The 13061-nt window shown below is 40.5% G+C and overlaps 1 protein-coding gene across 3 annotated transcripts in view; it reads right to left on the reverse strand.

Moving 5' to 3' along the window:
- Positions 1–5444: 5444 nt before the first annotated feature.
- The window catches only part of magixa (MAGI family member, X-linked a), a 40125-nt gene continuing 32508 nt past the window's right edge, over positions 5445–13061 (reverse strand). For 2 of the 3 annotated variants that reach the window (XM_042729643.1, XM_042729642.1), the window contains exon 16: positions 5445–12537. In XM_042729643.1, coding sequence (XP_042585577.1) covers positions 11780–12537 — 758 coding nt within the window. In that variant the 3' untranslated portion in view covers positions 5445–11779. The remainder of the gene's footprint in view (positions 12538–13061) is intronic. The other variant, XM_042729644.1, reaches the window with a different exon arrangement.

A 13061-nucleotide genomic window follows, 5' to 3' on the forward strand; every position in this document is an offset into this window, starting at 1 on the left:
ATTAAACAAAAGGAAGGAGGGAGAATTCAACATGGACCAATAGTTCCCTTCGAACGTTCACTCTCGTTATGTATGCGAAAACTCCTTTTTTCCTTTCTGTTAAAGCCTGATTTGTTCACGTTTGTGTAGCTGCACAAACCAATGGCGCTTCAGCCCGCCAAAAGGGGCTGGGGGGACCGCTATATAAGTTGGCCCATAGCACCATTCATCAGATTATTCTCCTTGAAGAAGCCGTAGAAGCAGCTCCGGCTCTGCTCACCGCTGTGGAAGAAGCCAAAGCAGCGAACGCAAGCATCACTGCAGGCATCCGGAACGAAGAGCAAATTTTCAAGAGCAAATTTCAGCGTGCGTTGCTTCAAATGTCACGCCGTGAGTGCGGTTCGTGCAAGAATGAAGACAGGCACAGCGAGAGGCTGCACTCGATGATGGCTGGACTGGTCTCATTCGGCACGTCCGAGGAGGACATCATCATCGGTGACGTCTCCACTGACGACTCTGTGTCCTTGGTGGAGTCAGAAACGGAGGAATGGGGTGATTCCGGCGAGGAGCCCGAAGCAGCCCCTCCCCCTCAGATGCAGAGGCCGAAGCCATACGCCGAGCCATACGCAGATTGCTGCACATCTGTGCCCACCATCGGCCCTCGGCTTAAAGGGCCATGCAGCGCATCCATCTAAGTCCTGCAGGACCACCTCGGCTATCGCCAACAGGGCATCTGGACAGGCCGGCTCGACGCTGCACACAATGGCGATCCTTCAAGTGTTTCAAGCCAAACTTCTCCGTAGTAAGGACAAGTCTGGCCAAGAGCACCAGGAGACCTATAAGGAGCTGCGCACAGCATCAGATCTCGCTCTGCGCGCTACAAAGGCCACAGTGCAAGTGATCGGCAAGACCATGGCCAGCCTGGTGGTGCTGGAGCGCCACCTCTGGCTAACGCTGACAGACATAAAAAACCCCGACAAAATGGCCTTTCTCGACCAGTCTCACTGAAAGGGCTATTCGGCTCCGCTGTACATGGGTTCACTGAATGGTTTTTGGAGGCTCAGAAGACGTCGCAGGCACTGCGTCACTTCCTCCCTAAACACCCTGGCACCACATCTGTGGGCCGCCAGAAGAGCCCTGCTGCTCAGTCTGCAAAGCCAGCGAAGCCTCAGCAGAAGACAGAGCCTGGGCTGAAATAGCACTCCAGGCCGGTGAAACGATACCCCTTCCCGAAGCGTCAAGGTCCCCGCCCTCGAGTTGTGCTTGACCCCGAGCCGCCGAAGCTGTCCTGAGGTGCTAGAGAGGAAAAGGAGGGGCCCCGTTCTTGCCTCACTTCTCACCCCTTCGAACACCTCTGAGAGACGGAGTTTCATTTTTAACGGGTCACATCCTGCAGGTGCAGCAGATGCCCGAATATTTTACTGCTATGATACCGGACCCACGTACTTTAAAGAGCAAAATTCCTCATCCTCTCTCAATCACTTATATGAACATAGAATCCCCGCTTTTTCAAGGCAAGCTCTTGTTCGAGAAAATAAAACCTCTTGCTTCCCATTATATGGCCTGGGCAGCCATTCCGGGAATCTCGAGATGGGTTTTGTAAACAATTTGACGAGGCTACTCGCTACAGTTCGCTCGCAGGCTGCCCCGCTTCAGAGGCGTTGTTCAAACTTTTGTCCCAGACAAAAAGCTATTGTTCTCCGGCAGGAGGTGCAAGCACTGCTTGCAAAAGGTGCTGTGGAAATAGTTCCCCCAGCAAACAGCAAGTCAGGCGTTTTCAGCCACCATTTCCTTGTCCCAAAGAGAAACGGTGGGCTCAGACCCATTCTAGATCTCAGACATCTGAACAGCTTGATTATGCGCCGGTTGTTCAAGATGATGACGGTCAAGAAGATTCTCGTGCATATTTACCTTGAGGATTGGTTTTTGACCGTGGATTTGAAAGATGCTTACTTTCACATTCACATAGCCCCTTGTCACAGACCGTTCTTGAGATTCGCGTTCGAGGGAGTGGCCTATCAGTATGCAGTTGTTCCATTTGGACTGTCCCTGGCCCCACGCACTTTTACGAAGTGCATAGATGCGGCTCTGTCCCCTCTCTGGCAGATGGGAATCCACGTATTGAACTACCTCGATGATTGTTGGTTGAAGAGATTTCCGGTCAGGGTGGACCACCGCTGTTTCGAAGCTGTGGCCCCCTGGAGGACCACTCGCCTGTTTCAGACAGGAGTGGGGATGGGCGTGGCCTCCAGAAGGAAAGTGATCAGATAGACGCATCCAACTCTGGGTGTGGTGCGCTGTTAGAGGGCAATCCGCAAGCATTGATGCCTTTACCAATTACCAAGGTGGTCTCAAGTCTCATGCCTTATACAGATTGGTTCGTCACCTTCTTCTCTGGGCACAGAAAGAACTCCTCTCGCTAAGGGTGGTTCATGTGCCAGGCAAGATGAACCTGGGAGCGGACATGCTGTCCAGAGGCAAGGTAGCCCCGGGCGATTGGGCGCTGCATCCTCAGATGGTACAGTGAATTTGGGAGATCTTTGGGAAGGCAGAGGTCGACCTCTTCACCTCAGAAGACAACTCTCATTGCCCAACATTTTTCTCGATACAGAGAGATGCCCTGGCCCACGACTGGCCCAGGGCTAACCTGTATGCGTTTCCTCCTATCGCCCTGATTCCCCAGATGCTCCCTCCTCTTAGTAGCTCCGCTATGGAGCTCTCATTGCCACACTACAAGCTGCATGAATCGATGATCGTCGCTTCAGTCAAATGATCTTATGAATGGCGCTATGGGCCGACTTATGTAGCGGTTGGCCCCGCCCCTTTTGGCGGGATGAAGCGCCATTGGTTTGTGCAGATACACAAACGTGAACAAATCAGGCTTCAGCAGAAAGGAAAAAAGGAGTTTTCCCATACATAAAGCTCGTTCCCTTATCTCAGGGAACCAAGGTTACACCAAGTAACCGAAGCGTTAGGTTGTAAAACTAATAAAGTCACATTCCAACACCCCATGTTGCCAAAACTACAGATGTAAATTTGATGTATTCTGCTTAAAGAACTGAAGGCTGTCATTAATGTTTGGATGGAAAGAGATGAGAGGACGAGGTTTCTTCAAGGTTGATGGCATCATAACGCACAGTTTTGATCAAGCACTTCACTACAATCCTGAGCTGTGACATTACTGAACAGGGAATGAGATCAGGCACTGGTAGAACACCTACTGTAATATAAGTTATAAAGTCAAAAAGTCATAAAAGCTTAATTGATTAACAAAATAAAACATTTAACAAAGTAAAATGGTAAAAATTTTATTTTGTTAGAATACACAGCAAATTGTGAGACACGAATGAACAAAGACAATTTTTAGATCCAGACAGAATTGATATCTACCTTCCTCAACACCTGATCAAAAGTCTAGCATACTATGATGACATCTTATTCTGGATAATTAAAAAAAGAGCCTGGCTGCATATTAGTATGCATACTTGAGGTGTGTGTTAAGTCCATATTTAAAGTATTCATAAAACAGTGAGTAAAAAGCACACAGATAATCTATTGTGACTTCCAGTGAGATTTTCAAGTGCAAATCGAATGGACGCTTCATACTATCCCATGAGGCCGCGGGAGAGGAGCTGTGAAATGCAGTGAAGCAACACAAGTGACGCTGTAGGTCATATGACAATGACAATATGACAGATGTAGGCTAGTACATTCAAATTACACATTCATACTATATACAACATACTAATGGTCGCAAAGCACTTTCACAGTACAAAATAAGTACCTACTCAGAAAGTATGCAATTTTGGATGCAGCCCATTAACCTGTAAGCACTGTGCTAATTGTGTAGGCTAAGCTGTTAGCTTGCTAAATAAAGAATGTACTAATTTGACCATTTTAGCCTCTAATTTAATGTGCCATGTAATTTAAAATATATTTTTAGGATTAAGACTACAAATGTATTTCTAATCAGGCCCTGAATAAAGCATGCTAACCATGCTAGCCAACTCCTTTAACCTGGAAATTGTAAATAGCTATTGGAAATAGGACATGAATTTACAAACATCCTCATTTCTTAGGTCCACCACCTGCCACTGACACACATACAATATCCAGGCCAACTGCATAATACAACATATCAGAGATGCTTTAATATACAGCCCTTGTGTACACGCCTCGCACTTATTGCCGATTATGCTTCATATGTGAGTGACACAAACCCTCCTGAAGCAGCCTGTAGCTTGCTGATTAAAAAGGTCAACATGACATTTCCCTGGTGCTCAACATCCAGCCCCCTTCTGCTTCCCTGAACAGCATACAAGCACACCCCAGCAACGTGTCGGTTTCTTAGACGTACATTAATTGAAATCAAAGAATAAAAAAAAATATGCTTTTAAAAAACAAAAAAAAACTTTTGAGTCATATAAGCTTGGGAAACATTAAAATCAAAGAAAATTATGAACGCCATAGCGTATAAAAATATGAGGCACAGCAGCCTCTGTTCGTCCTCCCGTTTCATAGTTAACATGGTGTAGGGCATAGCGTATAATTAGTGAGAGCAATTAGAATAGAGAGAGAGGGTGAGAGAAGCCTTCTACTGTTATTCCCACAGGCCTGCTCGTACTCTGAAGTGAAAAATGTGATAATCAAAGTTTCAAATGCATTTTGATGAAAGCTAGTATGTGCTTTTGGAACAAGACTCAGTAGAGAAAGGAAAAATAAAAATTTTCCTCCAATTCATGCAGTTACACTGAGTAATGTGATCTTTGATCACCTAAATTTATATTGTGAATTAATAAACACAGAGGTTTTTTTTGTTTGTTTTTTCAAAACCTGGTGTGGTACCTATGTTTAGCATTTTATGTAACATAAGCAGACTGTTTAATAAGATACTTTGGTCATTTCCAAGGCAGTATTTGATGTATCCTTCAGGGACTAGATAATTTTATTATGCAGTGAGGTAAGAAAAATGTCCAATATGGTGGATGATAGAAATGCTGGATATAAATACATATGTATATTTTACTTTTTTTGTGCTTATCAAGTGACGTTGTTAGCAACACAATCTAATACCAATCTTTGGTCTAGTTGAGAGCTTTGCTCTTCATGTGAGGAGCACTATTTGTGAAAAAACATCTGTGTAGTGTGTTCCAAATCAGATTTTAATTTTTTAGAATGTTACCTGGGGGGTCGTTTACACATAATACGTTTTTCTAATGAACTGTAAAAAAAATTCTTTTTTCAATACACTTCTCTTCAAATCACAGTAAAAAAATTTTTTTTTTCATTCCACTGCTCGTCATCTAGCATTTTTAAATGCAAAAATGCATTCTGCATGACATTCACATAGAAGCGTTTTTGCATAGCTGTTTTTGGCATTCATAAAACATGGCGCACAAGTTAAAATCAGTAAAATAAAAATGTAACTTATCTCAAGGTTTTTTTTTTTTTTGTTGTTGTTGTTGTTGTTGTTTCCACTGCCCTGCATCATGTTTCATGGATTTAAACACTAAACAGGAAAAAAATAACACACGGTATGTAAGGTAGGTTTTGGAACAGAGGTAAGGCCTATGCGTTTGTGTATTGTAGGACCAAGTGTTGTGTGATATCAAGAGATCAGCTTGGTACTTTACTTATGCAGTAGTTGGTGAATATGTAGGATGCTGGATATTGTACGTGTAGGAGTTTGTTCCCAAGCGGTTTAGTGATGTGTGCGAGTACTCGCCTATTGAAATGCAGAGCCTTGAAATTCCGAGGGCACACTTTGTAGATGATTAGCGTGGTTCACGCTAGCAATCTCCAACAAAAAGCTTGACAGCTTTTTTCAGAGATAGGTACTTTCCATAGCAATTTAAAAGAAAAATGTACTGCAGATTAATGAGTCAAACCGGCATGTTGGAACACCGCTGAGAATCTAAAGATAATTATTGGGCACCTAGCATTAAAATCAAATTATCATCAGTAACCATAACTAATAATACTAAAATATATATAACACTCATCTGCTGTATTCTAAAACCTAATGAGATGCTTAGAGAAGGAGATTTCAGAATTTTTCTTTGAAAAAAAATCTAATCTGTGCTTTATACTTATTACAAGCATCACTATTGGCTTAGCAATATGCTAACACAACAAAAATAAACTGTGACCTAATAGCTCTCTAGGCTTTGAAACCAGGCTACAGAGAGTGAAAATTAGTGAACACAACATCTTTTTTTCAGTTTTATTCAGTTTATTTCTGTAACTGCATGTCATTATTCATAATTCAAAACTCCCTGTTGATGCATTCAAAAACAATACAGTATCTTCATACATATCAAGAGCAACAATTAAAAACCTGTACATCTGTGTTCAAGGTGTCCCCTCACGGACTGCTATTTACACACTCAGCATCTTCCCTGCAGAGGACGCCACTAAAATAACGGCTACTCGAGGTCTCGCTTCAGACCTGGCAGGTAAAAATCTGCAACACACTGCTGCCTGCTTCCTCATTCTCTATATTTGAGAGTCCGGTCTATGCTAAGTCAAAATGAAGGAGAGGACGCTTATGCTATAAAGGAAGTACAACCTTTATAAAGGAGCTGACAGAATGATTTTTTTCTAGCCCCATCTGAACACTTGAAACAGTTTTATCTGCTTTCCGCTGGCTTGTAAGTGGTGACCTCCGTATGCACTGAATGGGGGAAAGCGAAACAGTGACTGCAGCCAGCCAGCTGGAGGATCAGCACCAATGGAGAAAAAGAGATCACAAGAATTCAGACCGGGTGGCTGCCTCAGAGAGGTTCTCTACTTCCTTTATACGACAGAATGTCCTCTGCTTTCATTATCGTGGGCCGAGCTGTCTGGCACACAGGGGTGTGAAAAGCATTGAGAAATTACACTGAAGTATGGGTATAGTGTCAAAGGTTTACAGTATCTAGTCAAAAAACTTTCACAAGTTAAAGTACAAAAGTTTGCACATTTTACTTAGTATTTAATAAAAGTAAACTTATGAGTTTTAGAAATAGACAAGAAATAAAAGCGAGATGAAATCACAAGACAGTGGAGATTTTCTCATTTAAGTAAGTTTGAATTACAAACTACAAACAATCTAGAATTGAAAACTTGTTAGAATAAAAAAATTATAATTAAATCATTAAATTAACTGTTAAAATAAGCCTAATCTGATGATATAGTTGTTTGACATATGAGTATAAATGTTTATAGCACTTGTTTTGGAATTATTAATTATAGTTTATATTTGTTTTGGTTTTAGTAACTTTAGTACTTAAACGTATTTTATTTTGGTTAGTTGCTAAGGCAACATTAAAATAAAAAAAAAATTAAATAATTCATCAAATTTTTATATTTTATTTTATTTTTATTTTAATAGTTTTAGTTAATAACAACACTGGTTTATAAACTGATCACCAACTGATTTCTCACTTCAGTCATATTAGTCTTCAACAATGCATATAATATAAGACCATAATTATGGCCAAATACATTTTACATGACATATTTCAACTTTCAGGTTTTCGTCATGGTGGCCAGGGAAATATGCACTTTTTTAAAAAATGACTTTTTCCTTACAATTGTAATTTTGTACATTTTCAGTTTCAAATAATAATTCTAGTAATGAAGTACAATCGCTCAAGCACTTTACACCCCTGCTGCCTTCTATCCTATATTTCTAGAATATAGATATAAAAACATCTCCTTTTCTTTCCGCTTTACAAATAAAAGTGTTCTTGTTCTGTACAATGGCTGACTCCTTACAAGGCCAATATAGCAAATTCAAGTTGAAAATTCAAAGCTGAAACACTCTGTTTGTGATTTGACATTTTAAAAGCGCCAAACGCCCATCTGGATTTCTCTCGGTAGAGGGAAAGAGTATGACATCATTGATTAGCATTTAAATGGCACATTTGCACTGATAGGAACCTTGCAGACATTATTATATATATATAAAAAAAAAAAAACAACAACATTGCATCACTGCATTCATATATTGGTTGGCTCAGAGTATGGATCGTCCTTGAGACTACATCTCTGACTGCTGAACACCTAAGGGTCTAAACTGTCTCCAGTACAAGGAAACCTATATGGAGCAGGACAAATGTTCGGTGGGCATGCTAATTCTTATTTTTGAGGACTACATACTTGTGGTCTTTGTGTCTCTAAATCTTGATTTTAATATGTTGTTGAAGGCGTCATGAAGAGGAATATAAAAGAGGGCCACAGTGTGCAAACACCACAGTGGGCACTAGGGGGCAATCAAGCTGTCATATCAGATTCAACAATTTGAATAATTTGAAACTGGCAACAGATGTTCTATAAAACATTGCAATTGGCCTCCTGGGCTGTGGAATACAGTATCATGCCATGGGGACATTTAATTTCATTGTAAGGGCCAGTGCTATTAAAACTAGTATACTCACTACAGACATGCAAGATTGAATTACAAGAATCATTTTATATATCAAGCTTCTCGTCAAGCCAGTTGGCACCTCGGTTTAAAACGCTGCACATGTCTCAGGATAACTCGACAGGGCCCTATATTTCTGATATGTGAGACACTGGGGGAATCAAGAATACAAATAATAATAATAAATAAATAAATAAAAAGTCCAGGGTCTATAATTATGTACAATAAGCTTGTTTTCTAATAAGATCTGCTACAGTAAAGGAAATGCTACAATTTGGATGTTTTGGAAAAAAATCTCCCCCCTCACAAAAATAAACCCAAACTAAACATTTACAAGGCTCATCCCAGTTTCTGTACAGTACGTGCTGATGCCAATGGGATAATCAGGTACAAAGTCAATATCAATACCCAGGCTGGTTGAGGATTCTGAGAGCAGTGAACTTCAGATGACACCTCAGATGTACAGCTGAACGCTGTGTAAAACTCATGAATAAGCCCTGATTTAAAGTGTTAACACTTAAGATCGATCGAATTGCAAATTGCTAAATGCTTACAGGTATGGCAACAGAACTTGCGTGTGATCTTCTAAGTAAGCATTTACTGATATGGTACAGCACAGTAAAGACCTCCAGTGATAAATTAAAACACATAGCATTCTATTTTTAAAATCTGCAGAATTAAATTCTGTCTTTAGAATATTTAAATAAATTCAAATCTACTGAAAACATTATATATATTTTTAAATCAAATGTTTGTATATAAGGATGCATTTTATTCAAATTCATTTATCACAGATGATTTTACTGTGCATGTTTCTTTTACTCAGATTTCTGATGAGCTTGCTTTGAGCTTTGCTTGGTATGACACAGAACAGAAAGAGATAGCACTTATTGCTCAGACAGTTCTGAGGTAAAGATCAATGCATAAGCTGGTGGTACAGCATGTCTGATTATCACCGGATCTCCTTTAAATTTTCGGTTTCGATTCACCAACCTGCCTGTGTATTTTAACAGTACACAAAATTATGAATCTCATATCTTAGGTAGAAAAATCCTACCGCAATTTTTGATCAGTAAGTCTTACAAAATGCATAGAAGACCTGTATCAAAATGCCCTTTTTCTTCTTCTTGTTTTTTTTTTTTTTTTTGTTTGTTTGTTTTTTGTTTCCTGAAATGAAGATTCCGCATGATGCTCAATGCTGATTGGTGGAGGGCTTGGGATGAGGACCGATCAGGCCTTCGTTTTCGCTTTTTCGTGATTTTTCAGAAATGTTGAGGGCAATGAAATGGGTCTGAAATATTGAATCAGAAAGCATACAAATATCACAATGGAAAAAAATTAATCAAAACTTTGGGTCCTGATTTTCAGCTTGAGGGAAGTCTATGTCTAGTATAAAGGAATATCGCATGAGGCACTTGTAATGGCTCTCTTTCACTTTGACTCACTTAGCTGAAGTTTCGCAGAGCGTGTGCAGAATATTTTCCCCAACTCGTGAACCAAGTCTTGCAAAGATATAGATGTTAAAGAGGCAGAACAGTATTGTGTTGCACACTTTCTACTATGCTACGTCTTATATTCTTTTACTTGTATTTGTTTCTCTTTTTTGGTAAACACTGGCTAAAGAAGCAGAAGGCACCTGGAGAGGTTTGATACGGCTCACTGGCCTTATAATAAAACTTATCTTTAGTTCTGTTATCTTCCTTCCCCCCTCTTTCTACAGCAAGACCACCGCGCACACAGCAGGGGAGGGGTTACAGTCCAGTCACAAACAGCAAGCAGCTAATAAAATATCTTTCATCACTTAGTCTTGCTCCTGAAGATCTGTTTTCGATCTAGTTTACTTTCAGAAATGTAGCTCTTCAGGGGCATGACTGAGCAACTATGTCTTAAATAAATCTTCCTTTTTATAACAGAATTTTTGTTGCATTCTTACGAAAATAAATGGAAAATATGCTAATTAAAAATGGCAATGATATGAAAAAAGACACATGCTATGAGGGACATCATGAATCAGACGCATACTAACTGACCTTGCAGTTACTATCATGCTAGCCACATCATAATGGCAGCATTTGATCATTTTCTCTCCTTGGCCACTGGATGGCGATAAAATCAAGGAATGATTGGCCAGAGTGCGGTATCTGGATGATACCAATACCACAACTCTAGTACTATATAGACATGGATTTGACACGGAAGAGAAACAGATGGGGTGGTGGTGGTGTACTGAAAACCACATATATAGAGACAGAGCTGGAGAGGCTGGATGAGAGAGATAGTGTGTGTGTCTGTGTCTGAGAGAGAGTGAAAGAGACAGAAGAGAAGAGAAAGTTAAAGAGATAGTTTACCCCCCAAAAAGTAAAAAAAAAAAAAAATCATAATTTAGTAACACTCAAGTCGTTCCAAACCTGTATGACTATTTTCTTCCATGAAACACAAAAGGAGAAATTTTGAAGACAAGCTTCAAAAAGGACGCAAAAACAGGATCATCAAAGTGAATATGAATCATAAAAGTGGTTCATTTGAATTGAGAACTAAATTACATTAAATGTTACATTAAAAAGTCAATATGACACGTGATAGAACAGACCGAGATCTCAGTTGTTAGGGATAGTCCACTCAAAAATGAAAATTGTCATCATTTACTCACCCTTATGTCAGTCCAAACCTTGATACATTTCTTTATTTGGCTTGTAACCAAAGAGTTTCAGGTCATATTCCCTTTTGTAGTAATTTTTGTTTATACAATGGAAGTAAAGAAAGTCAGATTTGGAATGACATTGGGGCTATCCTATGGACTATCCTTTTAAGGTGCATTCACATAATCACACTATTGAAAATTTTGCATGCAAAAAAGGTCTATTATACTGTATATTTCAAAGGTGTACCTTTGTATGAAACACAGCTCACACAAAATTCACGTTCAAACCAAGCAGGTTTCTGTTGGTCAGTGCTACAAATTTGCATGACCAACTGAAGTCGATGCAAAATACACAAAGGGAAATCTTTCAGCCTCCCATTAAATTACAGATGGTGTGGATTCCTATCAAAATGACTGGATTTCAACAATGAAAATTCACTCAACAGCACCTTTATTCACTGAAATCTGCTCTAGCTCTCTTTGAGAAGCAAAGATTCATAAATCTTTCATTTTTTAATCAGTTGACTAGATTTACAAAAATTGAATTGGCCTGAACCAGTTTGTGCGTTTCTCACAAACAGCTATAATGACTTCACAAGACTTCTTTTTAGATTTTTGGTGCCTCAGCACCCATTCTTTCATGTGAAAATGTGCAACTAGTACAATTAAGTAAATTCCTATAAATAGTCATACTGAATTGGAACGGAATGAGGTTAAGTTTTTAGGTGAACTATCCCTTTAAAGAAATAGCATTAGGACCACAGTTCTCCCTTATTCTGGCTCAGCCTTTTCCCCTCTAAAACCTGAGAGAGTTTGTGAGGGCTGGGGACTAGCCAGGGTCCCGGGGCTGTTGTCGGAGACCCAGGAGCCTGTAGAGGGCTGATGGCATCCAGGGGCCACTGAGTCCCAGAGAATGCGATGCTGGCTGCAGACACACTGACTTCAGAGAAGCTGTGAGCCAATTCTGCATCATCGTCATTATCCAAAGGCATGAGGAAGGAGAAAGGTGTGCGCTGTGTGACCTCCATTGTGCTGGTTCTGTTGTGATTCTTCTTTTCTCTTCTGACACTCCCTCTCTCTTTCTCTCGGTCTGTTAGAAGACCGTTCTCTCTCTCTGAACTAGCATCCTTCACTTTTCGTCTTCTCTCTCCAACGCTATTACTTTTTTGCCTTCCCCGTTGTTGTTCCTCTTCTCCCTTCCTTTCTCCCCGTGTGTCATCCTCTTTCTCTTCTCTCCGTGGCCCCTCTCGGCTCCTCAGCATGCCGGGTAAACTCTGTGAACGCATCTGTTGCTCTTTCCTTCTTCCTGCCGACCGGGAGCTGCCTTCCTCTGCTCCTCTTCCTCTGCTCCTTCCCCCTGATTCCCTCCTTTCCTTCCCCCTCCTCTCTCTCCTCCCTTGTCCACTGTCGTCCACCCATCTGCTGCTCCTTGAAGGAGAGCGATCCACTGTAGCCATACGCTGCTCCTCAGAAAAGAGGGAGGAGGGGGAAACGGCTCCAGGTTCATGGTCTGAGAAGGAGAGCGAGAGGTGAATGATAAAACATTGTCTACAAAAAAACTACAAAAGAAGGTGTCGGATAAGGGTTGGATGATGGAGAAGTGTGGGGGGGGGGGGATGAAAGACAGCACAACCATGTGATGTACCAGTGACTGTTCTGAGATCAGTAAGGGGTTATTCCCTGCAATCTCAGCCTGAGTAAAGGTATGTGATGGAGGCAATGGGACAGAAATGTGTCTGAATACTTGAGTAAACTACACTGTTAGTAAAACGATGGCATTAGCATTTTGTTGCATAAAAAAAAAAAAAACCTGATTATTATGGTAGGGAATTTCTGGTACCTGTACCTTATGGTTATTTTGGACCTAAAGTACATCTCAGATCAATATTTGAAAGACTTTAGGAATCTCTGCAATGATAGTTCTTTTTCAAAGGCTATAATTTAACAGAAAAATGGGCATCAGTTACAACAAAAGCATCATGCCCATTTAAACTGAAAAGAAAACAGGATATTTAGTTAAGAGCATATTACACT

Source organism: Cyprinus carpio, chromosome B8 (genome assembly GCF_018340385.1).
Source record: "Cyprinus carpio isolate SPL01 chromosome B8, ASM1834038v1, whole genome shotgun sequence".
In the NCBI taxonomy this organism is placed as follows: domain Eukaryota; kingdom Metazoa; phylum Chordata; class Actinopteri; order Cypriniformes; family Cyprinidae; genus Cyprinus; species Cyprinus carpio.